The sequence below is a fragment of the Thalassophryne amazonica genome, chromosome 2 (genome assembly GCF_902500255.1).
Source record: "Thalassophryne amazonica chromosome 2, fThaAma1.1, whole genome shotgun sequence".
Lineage (NCBI taxonomy): Eukaryota > Metazoa > Chordata > Actinopteri > Batrachoidiformes > Batrachoididae > Thalassophryne > Thalassophryne amazonica.
In genome coordinates, this window is record NC_047104.1 from 71,344,391 (window position 1) to 71,359,181 (window position 14,791).

The window sequence follows — 14,791 nt, forward strand, 5'->3', positions numbered from 1 at the left end:
TTAACTAATTCTTAACCAGCACTTGTATAAAAAGGGAATGTTTACCAGCCTAAGACTAATTCTGTGTCTGAACAGGTTGAAGATGTATTGTCCCAGTTAAGGCAGGAAACTGCTCGAGCAGAGCAGGCTGAGATGTCCAACACTCAGCTGCAGGAGGAACATCAGGCAGCATGTGACCTAATCCGGTCCAAAGATCAGCTCATAGAGTTGAGTCAGACTGAACTCAGCCAGCTGAGGGAGAGCTTTGTGCAGACCACTGCAGACCATGAGAAGCAAAGTGCCAGGTGGGAATCATATATATTTATTTTAATGTAATGTAAAAAAAAAAAAAAAATTTACTTCTTCCACCTTAATGAACCAGGGCCCAGTTTCATAAAGCAGGCTAATCTTGTTTAGTCGAATGAACTCACTTAGTTGACAAATTTTTTGGTGTTAGTTATTGCACAAAGCGCTTAGTTAGCTAAAGGTCCATGTTACCTAACTAAAGTTTTTATCCTGGCACAGAGGAGGCTAATCTTATTTTAGTCAATAAAACTTCACTGTCTTACCTCAAAAAATGATGGCTGTCATGTTCCACCACATGATGGAACACCCCTACGTCACTCGTAGTCCCTCAAAAGGAGAAAATCCTCTGCTTTGGGCCATGGTTGCAGCAGACAACTGTCGATGTGTTTGTGACAGTTCTCACACAAGCCATTAGGTGTCGCTGTTACGCTGAGCAACGTTGTGTACACAAAAGGTTTGATGGAAATGTAAAAGAAGAAACTGAAGAGTAAAACTGCTTAGGGTAAGAGCTAAGTACATCATTCTGCTGTTAGTATGGGTCCGTAAATGTTAATAAAGCCAGTTAACGAAACAAAGGCTGGATAGTTCATGACAACGACCAACCCAGAAATGAACGAAACTTTTGCGAATTGGAGCCGTCTTTTGGCAGTGGCACACGTGAGGCAATTATGCCCATGAAAACAATCGACTAAGGTAATACGGCTAATCTTCAAGTTTAACTATCGATGTGAAACGGTGATTAGATGGATAATGTTGGGCGACTGAATGTAGTCGACTAAGAAAGTTTAGCAGACTCAAAGATTAGACTGCTTTATGAAACCGGGCCCTGATCTGCAATAACAGTGTAAATTATATCAAGTAAAAACTTCTACTTGACTATAATTTAAATAGGTTGTTAAAGTTTTGGATTTTAATCCCACACAGAAACATGGATAATGCTCATGAATGCAATACAGATTCTTATTGTTAAACACATGAAAGTGTGTAAATAAAATATTCCTTTTAGTGCAGCAAATAACTAAAACAATACTTCACATGGTGATACAAGCACCAAATCCAGCACACATTCTCCTTAGACATTGCTCTTTTGAAAAAAACGATGGGCCACTTGAATTTTCAGTAGGCGACCATGTAGGGATCAATTGAAGAATTACACAGGGGTTAAAATATAAAAAAAATGCTCCAATCATATTGAAAACTATACCACATTATTTGTCTGATCATAAAGATTCCAAAAAGGTATAGTTTGGACTATCTGTGACTGAATGTTATGAGGTAAAAACCTTAAGAATGGTGACAAAGGTCAATTTCAGTTTGTACAGGGGGCAAATGTTAAAGTTGCTCCAATTTTAGTAAAAAATGGTGCAAATTGTTGATTGAGGTACTTGGATTAATAAATGGAATAGTTTTGACTGTGTTGAATGCTTGGTCGCTAAAGTAAAGGTCAAATAATGTTGATGTCCATTGAATTCTATGACATGTGACATATGTTACCCCGTAACATAATAACTAAGCATGGTACATGGTGCAAACTACAGTGGTCCCTCGCTATAATGCAGTTCACCTTTCGCATCCTCGCAGTTTCGCGGATTTTTTTCAGTGCAATTTTGCATGCTTTTTTTTTTTTCTTTTTTTTTCTTTTTTTTTTTTTTTTTTTTTACAGCGCATTGTGTTCTGCATCCTTATCAGGCGGGCCGGTCGCGGCACTCGTCGGCATCACCGCGATTGCCTCCGATGCGCTTACTGAGTCTGTGGGCTCGGTAAACGCAACAGTGGGCCGCTCACACTGCCCTCCTGTCTGCTGTGTGGAGCTGCGCCAAATCTGGCAACAGGTCCAGAGGCGACGCTCACTGTTTTGATGCGGATGTTGACCGCAACCGCAGAGCTCCTTGGCCACCGAAAGAGGACTTGGATTCTTTGCGGGTCCCGCATCCGTACCTCCGGAGGCAGTGAGCGAAGAGAGAGTTCTGCATGTGTCTGTTTATAATCTTCTCGCCCAGAAGAAAAAAGAGAGTGTTTACACAGGAGAGAAAAGTGAGAAAATGTTAATGCCTGTTTGAGAAAAGTGTATAAAGTGTGTAGTGAGGGGTTTTACAGCCTTAAAACATCTATAGTAATTGCAAAAAATAGCGCTGACTACTTCGCGGATTTCGCTTATCGTGGGTTATTTTTAGAACGTAACTCCCGCGATAAACGAGGGACCACTGTATTCCTTTTTGAAACCCTATTAACTCAACCAATAATTTGCATCACCTTTGAACAAAATTGGAGCAACTCTAACTTTTGACCTCACCATTCTTGTTGCTTTTACCCCATAACTCTAGAGAATTCAGTCATAGATAGTCCAAACTATACCTTTTTGGAATCTTTACAATCACACAAATAATGTGGTATAATTTTCAATATGACTGGATCATTTTTATATTTTGACCCCTATGTAATTCTTCAATTGACCCCTATGTGGCCGCCTATTGAAAATTCAAGTGGCTCGTCGGTTTTTTAAGAGTAATATCTAAGGTGTACTTTTGCCATATTTGGTGGTTGTATCACCATTTGAAGGATTCCTCTGTAAATATTCTCTTATCTGCTGCACTATTTTGAATATTTGACAGATATCTGAGTTTCTGTTTAAAAAAACAACAACTTGTAGCTGTGAATTTTGCAACGTTGGGATCAAATCAATAATCCAAACAAGGGGGTGGATTAATGCACTGACTTGCCGAGGCTGAACACATTGGACCCTGCACAGGTATTCACTAAATTGTTGTAGAGAACATGCATAATAACCGGTTTATTTGTTTGTTTTTAACAACTTTGTCAGTGGACCAGGAACCTGCAAGATAAAAATATGCAAGTACAATACAAATACCACAAATTTCTTTTATGAGTACAGTACTCAAGTAAATGTACTTACTGACACACAGACAGTGCCTTGTTGCATTATAATATTTAATAAAGAAGAAAATGTGGCTATAGGAGTAATTGTGCTAATTTTGGTTTGTTTGCTGTAAGATCAGGTCTAGTGCATCTTGCAGGTAACTAGTTCAGCAACTTATCAAATCCTGCACACAGTTACCACAGCAATTTTGTGAAATACAGCATCCTTATTTAGGGAAATCAAACCTGAGCCCTGCTTGCTGTTTAAAATTGTAAACACCAAGGTACGCTCACTAATCGTTGACTTTAGAATAAATGTAGTTCACTTTTAGTGCAAAGATTTTAATTCCAGTTGTACCTGATCTTGTAGCTTGGCAGAAGAGAAAGCTGTCTTAAAGAGGCAATGTGAGGAAAATATTGCAGCAAAGGTTGAGGAGATGGCACAAATGAAGCTCCTGTTGGAGGAGGCACAGCGAGAACTGGTGCTCACCAAAAGCAAGGTTTGTGTTACTGGACTCAAGACAACTTTTCAACAGCTAATTATGTAGTGTTTGTCTATTCTTTATTCAGTTGGTTAATCAGTTTATGATTTAAAAAAAATCTGTAAGTTAAAAGAATAGTGTCCGTTTTCAATGAGTAATAAGAACAAGAGAAACATCACTAGTTCATTTTAATGAATACATGTCACAAATTAATCAGTGCTGTCAAATTCTTTGCTCTAATACACTTAACAATTCAGGTACTGATTGTAGTGTGTAGTGCATGTTTAAAATGTTTAAGCCTCTGTTTGTGTGTTCAGGTCAGTTCCACAGAACACTTCCTGAAGATCCAGGAGCATTTAGGAGCTGAGCAGCAAAAACGGCTCAAAACTCTCTCAGATAGTGAAGAGGAATACAGAAAGATGTCTGAGAAAAAATCAGGAGAGCTCAAGCAAGCAGAAGAGGAACTTAATGCTGTGCAGAAGGAGAGAGAGGAAACCAAAAAGTGGGTCAGGGAGACTGAAGCTGAGATTTTATGTCTGAAGAAGCAAAATGTTGAGCTGGAAAAGGTTGTTCAAGAGGCAAAGAACGCAGAAGAGGTGAAATAATGCTTGTTGCCTTATGTTGTTTATGAAGCTTTATCGCAAAGTACAGCATGTCAGGCTTATTTTTCCGCTTATAAACCAAATGGTTTTTGTTAATTTGCTGTCCTTCTGTGTATGAATTTCCTTTAGTTTCACATGGTTGAAGACACTGTGTATAGAAATTCCTATATTGGTTCTTATCTAAATAATCAACTTCTCACTGTTTTTAAGGTGCTCAAACATGCTCAGACAGAAAAGATAAACCGCCTCTTGGCAGAGATATCGTCCTTAGAAGAAAAAGTAGCTGCAAGCAGAGATACAGCAGAGAAGCTTTCAGTCTTGATGAATGAGCTTGCTGTTGCCAACCAGTCACAGGCAGACCTGAAGAAATCACTTGAAGATCTTCAAAAGAGTTACTCCTGCACTATTGACATCAACTCGAACTTGGAGAACATTTTGTGTGAGAAAAGTAATATGATCTCTGCGTTGGAAAAGGAAATCGCTGAGATGACGGAGAAGTTGACACAAGAGTCTAGGAGTCATTCCTCAGAAATAGAAAGTTTCCTCATCAAGGAGAAGAACCTAAAAGAACAGCTTGAAGCCACTCAACTCTCTGAAACTACTGCAAAAGCCAAAGCAGCTTTGCTTGAAGAGGAGATCAGGTCCATGAAGGAAACTTTAACATCTGCTTCGCACAGTCTGAGAAAGAGAGATGACATGATAAAGGATATGAAGGAAAAACTGAACAAGACAGAAATGGAGTGCTCTCGAACATCTGATGTCCTAAAGGAGAAGATGGTTGCCATGAACAAAATCAAGGTTTGACTTCTTTTAGTCTGTTGTGTCTTATGTTTTATTGACCTGCGTTATACACAATATATTGCCTGGCTCAGATAGATGTAGCAAAGTGAAATAACAAAGGATTCATTTTAATGAACGGCTGTTCTGACTTATGGTATGGAAATTGAAGACTTAACAGTATTCCCTGAAAACTCCCTTCTGTCTGATCATTTCTTAATAACATTTACATTTACTCTGATGGACTACCCAGCAGTGGGGAATAAGTTTCATTACACTAGAAGTCTTTCAGAAAGCGCTGTAACTAGGTTTAAGGATATGATTCCTTCTTTATGTTCTCTAATGCCATATACCAACACAGTGCAGAGTAGCTACCTAAACTCTGTAAGTGAGATAGAGTATCTCGTCAATAGTTTTACATCCTCATTGAAGACAACTTTGGATGCTGTAGCTCCTCTGAAAAAGAGAGCTTTAAATCAGAAGTGCCTGACTCCGTGGTATAACTCACAAACTCGCAGCTTAAAGCAGATAACCGTAAGTTGGAGAGGAAATGGCATCTCACTAATTTAGAAGATCTTCACTTAGCCTGGAAAAAGAGTCTGTTGCTCTATAAAAAAGCCCTCCGTAAAGCTAGGACATCTTACTACTCATCACTAATTGAAGAAAATAAGAACAACCCCAGGTTTCTTTTCAGCACTGTAGCCAGGCTGACAAAGAGTCAGAGCTCTATTGAGCTGAGTATTCCTTTAACTTTAACTAGTAATGACTTCATGACTTTCTTTGCTAATAAAATTTTAACTATTAGAGAAAAAATTACTCATAACCATCCCAAAGACGTATCGTTATCTTTGGCTGCTTTCACTGATGCCGGTATTTGGTTAGACTCTTTCTCTCCGATTGTTCTGTCTGAGTTATTTTTATTAGTTACTTCCTCCAAACCATCAACATGTCTATTAGACCCCATTCCTACCAGGCTGCTCAAGGAAGCCCTACCATTAATTAATGCTTCGATCTTAAATATGATCAATCTATCTTTATTAGTTGGCTATGTACCACAGGCTTTTAAGGTGGCAGTAATTAAACCATTACTTAAAAAGCCATCACTTGACCCAACTATCTTAGCTAATTATAGGCCAATCTCCAACCTTCCTTTTCTCTCAAAAATTCTTGAAAGGGTAGTTGTAAAACAGCTAACTGATCATCTGCAGAGGAATGGTCTATTTGAAGAGTTTCAGTCAGGTTTTAGAATTCATCATAGTACAGAAACAGCATTAGTGAAGGTTACAAATGATCTTCTTATGGCCTCAGACAGTGGACTCATTTCTGTGCTTGTTCTGTTAGACCTCAGTGCTGCTTTTGATACTGTTGACCATAAAATTTTATTACAGAGATTAGAGCATGCCATAGGTATTAAAAGGCACTGCACTGCGGTGGTTTGAATCATATTTATCTAATAGATTACAATTTGTTCATGTAAATGGGGAATATTCTTCACAGACTAAGGTTAATTGAGTTCCACAAGGTTCTGTGCTAGGACCAATTTTATTCACTTTATACATGTTTCCCTTAGGCAGTATTATTAGACGGCATTGCTTAAATTTTCATTGTTACGCAGATGATACCCAGCTTTATCTATCCATGAAGCCAGAGGACACACACCAATTAGCTAAACTGCAGGATTGTCTTACAGACATAAAGACATGGATGACCTCTAATTTCCTGCTTTTAAACTCAGCTAAAACTGAAGTTATTGTACTTGGCCCCACAAATCTTAGAAACATGGTGTCTAACCAGATCCTTACTTGGATGGCATTACCCTGACCTCTAGTAATACTGGGAGAAATCTTGGAGTCATTTTTGATCAGGATATGTCATTCAATGCGCATATTAAACAAATATGTAGGACTGCTTTTTTGCATTTGCGCAATATCTCTAAAATTAGAAAGGTCTTGTCTCAGAGTGATGCTGAAAAACTAATTCATGCATTTATTTCCTCTAGGCTGGACTATTGTAATTCATTATTATCAGGTTGTCCTAAAAGTTCCCTGAAAAGCCTTCAGTTAATTCAAAATGCTGCAGCTAGAGTACTGACAGGGACTAGAAGGAGAGAGCATATCTCACCCATATTGGCCTTTCTTCATTGGCTTCCTGTTAATTCTAGAATAGAATTTCAAATTCTTCTTCTTACTTATAAGGTTTTGAATAATCAGGTCCCATCTTATCTTAGGGACTTCATAGTACTATATTATCCCAATAGTAATTCCTAGGGTTTGTAAGAGTAGAATGGGAGGCAGAGCCTTCAGCTTTCAGGCTCCTCTCCTGTGGAACCAGCTCCCAATTCAGATCAGGGAGACAGACACCCTCTCTACTTTTAAGATTAGGCTTAAAACTTTCCTTTTTGCTAAAGCTTATAGTTAGGGCTGGATCAGGTGACCCTGAACCATCCCTTAGTTATGCTGCTATAGACTTAGACTGCAGGGGGGTTCCCATGAGGCACTGAGTGTTTCTTTCTCTTTTTTTGCTCTGTATGCACCACTCTGCATTTAATCATTAGTGATTGATCTCTGCTCCCCTCCACAGCATGTCTTTTTCCTGGTTCTCTCCCTCAGCCCCAACCAGTCCCAGCAGAAGACTGCCCCTCCCTGAGCCTGGTTCTGCTGGAGGTTTCTTCCTGTTAAAAGGGAGTTTTTCCTTCCCACTGTCGCCAAGTGCTTGCTCACAGGGGGTTGTTTTGACCGTTGGGGTTTTTCCGTAATTATTGTATGGCCTTGCCTTACAATATAAAGCGCCTTGGGGCAACTGTTTGTTGTGATTTGGCGCTATATAAATAAAATTGATTTGATTTAAGGTTACAGAAAAATACATTTAACTGTTCGTATGAAGGTGCAGGTGGAAATGCTGCAAATGGACCTGGATGACAATGAAACAGCCATAAACTCATATGACCGTCAGGTAGAGGAGCTGCAAGGAACTATAGTGTCACTGGAAGGTCAGCTTGTTCTAAACCAAACACTGATATCTGACATGGAGGCGAGGCTGGAAGACAGCAAAGCCCAGGTAAAGCTACTGTCTTACACAAGAAATGTGTCAAATTATTTGTTACACACGTATTCAACCGAATGTGGGCATTCATTTTCATCATTCTTTGTATTTTATTATCAATAGTAGCATGTAATTGTGATTCTAGGTCTCTGTGCTGGAATCCCGACTAGAGGAAGTCCAATCTCAGAATTCTGTCCTGGAGACACAGTATGTCACAGCTAAGGAGGAGTTGTTGGAGAGGAGCTGTGAAGTAACTCGTCTGGAAGAAGATGCTGTGAAACGAAATCACCAAGAGGACATTGTGTCCGCCTTGGAGTCCAAACTCAATCAGATCACAGAGCAAAACATTATCTTAGAGACCAATTTGAGACAGATAACTGAAGACAATGAAAAGAATCTCTCAAAGATACTGCAGGAAAAAAACAAATTTGAGTCTACTTTGGAACAAATAATGAATGACAAAGAGCATGTAGAAGCTCAGGTGATTCAACTAAATATAGAGAAGGAACAGTTGCGATCCAGCCTGCATGAGGTAACTGAGGAGAACAAAGAACTGCAGAGCAACTTTAAGCAGATAACTGAAGAAAAACAGCAAGCAGAAGACAAGATTAATCAAATGCTCATCGAGAAACAAGAAACTGAATCTCAGCTTGGGCAGGTGGTTGCAGAGAAATCCCAACTTGATGTTGTACTGAGTCTTAAAAATGAGGAGAAATTCCAGCTTGAGGTACAATTAAACAAACTAATGTTTGAGAAAAATGAATTGATTGCTAACATAAATCAAATAGTTGAGGAAAAGCAACAGCTAAATGTTAATGTTGCTCAGCTGACTGAAGAGAAGCTCCAGTTAAGAGAACACCTAGAAAGGCAAGAAGCTGAAATGGCTTCACTCAGACAGGAGAATGTTTGTATCCAGTGCTCCCTCCTTTCATCAGTGCAGGAGCACCAGAAGTTGAAGGAGGAGTTTGAGATGCGAGACAAGAAAGATGTTGAGAAACGAGAGAGGTACATCTTTATCTGCTTTTTGTTTTGAAGCATTCACACTATATTGGATGCATGTTCACAATGGCTGGATTTATAGCTTAACTTTGTGATGTGACAGGAACCAACAGCTTGAAGCAGAGCAGACAGAACTCCATCAGAAGCTGGGTAGCTTACAGAAAGAACTGAATGTGATCACGCAGCAGTATGACTCACTGCTTGAGCAGGTCAGCCAACAATGCTGCCTAATACAGCAGCTCTCTGAGTCAAAGGAAACTCAAGACTCCAGCTGTGGAACTTCTCCGCAAAAATTCAGCTATGTGGAGTCTGAAGAGATGCACTTTGGTGGTGAGTGTTAAATAGATCTACATTGTTTTGTGCTATAAATTATATTTTCAACATTAATATAGAAGGAAAAAAGTATTTTCTATGTAAACATGGAGTGGTGTCCTGTGTATGTTATTATCTGAGCTTTTTTGTTCCTTGTTTTTGTTGTCAGACCAGCTGCGCATACAGATTTAGACCACAAGCCCATGGTGTGCCCATTTAATGCATGTTTGTCCAAATTTGTGAAACCTTTGCCCCTCCCTCCCTTTATAAAGACACTGCTGACTGCTCACATAACAATGCATTCAGGAAGGCTGACAGTAGTGACTTTGCAGAAATCTATTACCCCCTATTATTATTAATACTATTATTATTATTATCTATTACCCCCAAAGAAACTACATACCGGCTTGTTCAGAGGTCAAGAAGGCTTCTGATAAATGGGTCGGAACAAGATAGAAAAGGTCTCACTTTTCATGGACGGGGAGCCCTTACACTTGCTAAACAACTCCAATTGTTGTCACTTGTCAATACAGAGGTTGGAGAATTGGGTAGGAGTGGTTTAAGGAATGCCAGTTTTTTGGTGTGAGGGCCCTGTCACATCATGACAATTTAGGCAGCGTATGCTGACGGCCCCATTTTCACTGTGCAGTCTGGGTCGGTACTGCGTGGTATGGTATGAGATGGAACAGTTAACTCTGGCTTAGTTTGCATTCCCAGCACTGACAGAACCCTTTTGTTTGACAGGTGGAGCACGTAGATATTGACAAGCACATCATCGAGCATGTGTTCACTGTCTCGCAGTCTCTCCCCTCCACATGGAGGCCAAAGAGAGTAATTTAACTTCTTCTTTTGGCTGCTTCCATTAGGGGGTCACCACAGCAGATCAGTCGTTTCCATCTCACCCTGTCCTCTGTAATTTCCTCTGTCACACCAACCTGCATGTCCTCCCTCACCACATCATAAACCTCCTCTTTGGCTGCGCTCTTCCTGCCTGGTGGCTCCATCCTCAGCATCCTTCTTCTTATATAACCTGGGTCACTCCTCTGCAAATGTCCAAACCATCTCAATCTCACCTCTCTACCTCTGTCTGAGTAATTTAACATTTTTTTAATTGAATTTATTTTTGTCTTGGTGGATTATGGGATTCATTTTTATCATGTGCAGAATTCTGAAGAATTGACTGATACCTGTGATAAACGATGTGAATAAATGAGGCACTGTGTCTCTTTCAACTTTTAAAATAAGTTAATTATTTTGTTTTGGCACAAAGCTCCGGCATTCTCTGGTCCAGGCTGAGCAATGCACCAGGAGCAGAAGAAACACAGAGGGACTTCTTTTAAAACACTACGTTTCTTCAACCATGACAAGGAATTAAAGTATGTTCTCCCGTCGTTTTCCAAAATCAGAACACTTTATGTGGATCTGTTTTCGTCAGACTGTGATACGTGATGAATCGTCAGGCTGTGATAAATCTGACTGAAATGAACAGATAAGATTAAGACTTTATATTTCCTCAGTGTGTGAATGGTTTTAATATTTGTAATTGTCTGAAGTGTTCACATGAGGACTGCAGCTTTCAGTTGTTAGCCAATCAATGGACAGCATCAGTGGATGTATTTTGACTTATGAGTAACTTTAAAGAAATGTGTGTCAACAATCGCAGAAATTTTCCTACAGCTTTATGTCCTGCGTATGTACGCTGACATGCATCAAAAATATTACGCATGCCCAAAAGTTTTCTACGTACTCACCGTATTCTGATCTATATTAGCGTACTTCAGCATGCTCTTAACTTACAAACTTACCCATAGCTTATTAGATGTATGCCAGTGTTTCTGATGCGGTAGACATACGCTGGCTAAATCGTGAAGGTGTGACAGGGGTGTAAGAAGCTGGTACTCATACCACAGCTGGTCTCATTAAATAATATATTACATCTTTTCCTGCAAAGGCCTTGTACAACAAGTTTGGACTTCAGTGATGAGTAAACTGAATAAAACTAACTTGAGTGCTGTATTGTTTGTTGTTTACAATAATGTTAATGCAACTTTAATAGTTTTAATGCAAATTTGAATGCTTAGAGTTGCACTTAATTTTCTTTGTTTCTCAATATAGAATCTACAGACCAGGTGGACAAAGAGCCCATTGTGCAGTCGGTAATTCATAAAAACTCAAGCATTGAGTCCCTTCCAGTAGAGGAGCAACTGAGCCCTAAAGTGCCTGAACTAGACAAGAGTTCATATGAGTCTGAGAACACAGACAGGTAAAGATTTTGTACTCAGAAGAAATGTCTTGAAGTGTCAGTTTTTGTTGATTATATATGACAGTTGAATCTAGAAAGCATTTGCAATAATATGTAATAAAAAGGCTTTTTAAATGTTTAGCTCAGATTCAAAAGTCACCCCCCCTCCAACTTGCTGTTCCGGTTTTTATCCCTCCTCAGTATGAAATGCGGGGGGATACAGCATGTCCGTCCATCTGTCCGTATTCGCTTGTTAGCGTGATATCTCAAGAGCCAGTTGACCATTTTCATTCATATTTAACATAAGAGTGTACTTGGGTGATCCCTGACAACAGTTGATTACGGTGACCTTGGGGTCAAGTTTAAGGTCACAGCAAGATATTCAAGATGTTGTCATTGCCACTATTGTTAGCGCGATATCTCAAGAACCACTACTTGATTAATTTCATTCATATATAGCATAAGGGTGTACTTGGGTGATGTCCTCAACACCAGTTGATTACGGTGACTGCAGCCCAAACACAGCCTTTACGCTTGTTACTTAATCCACTTGTCTGTTCTTGCTGTATGAGCTCTATAATATCTATGACTTTTTTTGGGGGGGGGGGGGGCAACAATTATATGTTTTGCTTCTCAGACTAGTATGATGAAAATTTTATGAATGGGTCAAGGGTCTGCAACCTTTACTGTCAAAAGAGCCATTTTTGTCCCATCTTCCACAAATAAAATATTTCTAGATCCACAAAACATATCTGACCTTTAAAATGAATGAATAAAGATAACACAGCTTATAATGTTTTTTCTACATACAGTTCAACTATATATATTTTTTATTGTTCGTTTTGTTTTTTATAACTCCAAATCAGAAAAGTTAGGATGATATGAAATATGTTGGGGGGAGGGGGGAGACCCCATCATGACCCTGACATTTGCTTTGACTTCTGTTGACTGCAGACTGTGGGAAACCAACATGTTTCATGTTTTGTGAGGTCAGCTTTATTTTATTTGTTAATATATATCATTCCTACATTTTAGGCCTGTAGCATTTTCCAAGAAAAAAAAGTTGTAACAGGGCAGTTTATTTTAAATGTAAGAATCAATCAGCCAGTTTTTTTGAGAAATGTCAGGGGATGAATACATGAATATAAGTCACTGACTATTTTGTAGACTTCATTTACATCAGTCATTCAGAAATGCAAACAGTGTGGTATTTTATGGTAAATCTGTGTCAGGTAGGCAGTTCGCACAAACTAAATGTCCATGCTGGAAGGAGACAAGTGAGGGAAGCCACCAAGACACAACTCTGTAAGAACCTTTGGCTTCTGTGGGTGTGAGTGGAGAAACTGGGAATAGAGCAACATTTTTATTTTTATCTTAATTTTATATATAGTCGCAAGTTTCTCTTTGTGGTTGTTTTCTTTTGCATTTCTGAAATTACAGAACTGCTATAAAGAAAAGCATTTTATTTAAACATTTTATTTTGTTTTGTTTTGTTTTTTAACTTTGTAGAACAAATGTAAACACCAAACTCTTATAAAGAAGGGAAAAAAATACCTGGGCATGTGCAGGCAAACTGAACAGAACAAAGCAGGCTGATTAGACTCCCCATGTTTTTTTTTTTTTTTTTGTTTTGTTTTGTTTTTGAAAATAAGAATTTAAAAAAGGTAACTTGCTTTGAAATAAATAAAACATATAGCTGCAACTTAATAATTTGGAAAAATAACAAATTAGCAGCTTGTATTTTATTCTGACTGGAATTAATTTTAGTGTGATGATACAACCCCTGGCAAAAATTATGGAATCACTGGCCTCAGGATGTTCATTCGGTTGTTTAATTTTGTAGAAAAAAAGCAGATCACAGACATGACACAAAACTAAAGTCATTTCAAATGGCAATTTTCTGGTTTTAAGAAACACTATAAGAAATCAGGAAAAAAAATTGTGGCAGTCAGTAACGGTTACTTTTTTAGACCAAGCAGAGGGAAAAAAAAATATGGAATCACTCAATTCTGAGGAAAAAATTATGAAATCATGAAAAACAAAAGAACGCTCCAACACATCACTAGTATTTTGTTGCACCACCTCTGGCTTTCATAACAGCTTGCAGTCTCTGAGGCATGGACTTAATGAGTGACAAACAGTACTCTTCATCAATCTGGCTCCAACTTTCTCTGGTTGCTGTTGCCAGATCAGCTTTGCAGGTTGGAGCCTTGTCATGGACCATTTCCTTCAACTTCCACCAAAGATTTTCAATTGGATTAAGATCTGGACTATTTGCAGGCCATGACATTGACCCTATGTGTCTTTTTGCAAGGAATGTTTTCACAGTTTTTGCACTATGGCAAGATGCATTATCATCTTGAAAAATGATGTCATCATCCCCAAACATCCTTTCAATTGATGGGATAAGAAAAGTGTCCAAAATATCAACGTAAACTTGTGCATTTATTGATGATGTAATGACAGCCATCTCCCCCGTGCCTTTACCTGACATGCAGCCCCATATCATCAATGACTGTGGAAATTTACATGTTCTCTTCAGACAGTCATCTTTATAAATCTCATTGGAACGGCACCGAACAAAAGTTCCAGCATCATCACCTTGCCCAGTGTAGATTTGAGATTCATCACTGAATGACTTTCATCCAGTCATCCACAGTCCACGATTGCTTTTCCTTAGCCCATTGTAACCTTGTTTTTTTCTGTTTAGGTGTTAATGATGGATTTCATTTAGCTTTTCTGTATGTAAATCCCATTTCCTTTAGGCGGTTTCTGACAGATCGGTCACAGACGTTGACTCCAGTTGCCTCCCATTCGTTCCTATTTGTTTTGTTGTGCATTTTTGATTTTTGAGACATATTGCTTTAAGTTTTCTGTCTTGACACTTTGATGTCTTCCCTTGGTCTACCAGTATGTTTGCCTTTAACAACCTTCCCATGTTGTTTGTATTTGGTCCAGAGTTTAGACACAGCTGACTGTGAACAACCAACATCTTTTGCAACATTGCGTGATGATTTACCCTCTTTTAGCAGTTTGATAATCCTCTCCTTTATTTCAATTTACATCTCGTGTTGGAGCCATGATTCATGTCAGTCCACTTGGTGCAACAGCACTCCATGGTGTGATCACTCCTTTTTAGATGCAGACTAACGAGCAGATCTTATTTGATGCAG

The 14,791-nt window shown here is 38.8% G+C and overlaps 1 protein-coding gene across 1 annotated transcript in view; it reads left to right on the plus strand.

The window, feature by feature from the left end:
- cenpf (centromere protein F) overlaps positions 1–14,791 on the plus strand; it is a 62,940-nt gene that overhangs the window by 25,177 nt on the left and 22,972 nt on the right. Inside the window, exons 15-22 of the mRNA XM_034162974.1 lie at positions 76–284; positions 3,533–3,662; positions 3,962–4,240; positions 4,457–5,044; positions 7,907–8,080; positions 8,211–9,070; positions 9,168–9,394; positions 11,492–11,639. Of these exons, the coding sequence (XP_034018865.1) occupies positions 76–284; positions 3,533–3,662; positions 3,962–4,240; positions 4,457–5,044; positions 7,907–8,080; positions 8,211–9,070; positions 9,168–9,394; positions 11,492–11,639 (2,615 nt within the window). The remainder of the gene's footprint in view (positions 1–75; positions 285–3,532; positions 3,663–3,961; positions 4,241–4,456; positions 5,045–7,906; positions 8,081–8,210; positions 9,071–9,167; positions 9,395–11,491; positions 11,640–14,791) is intronic.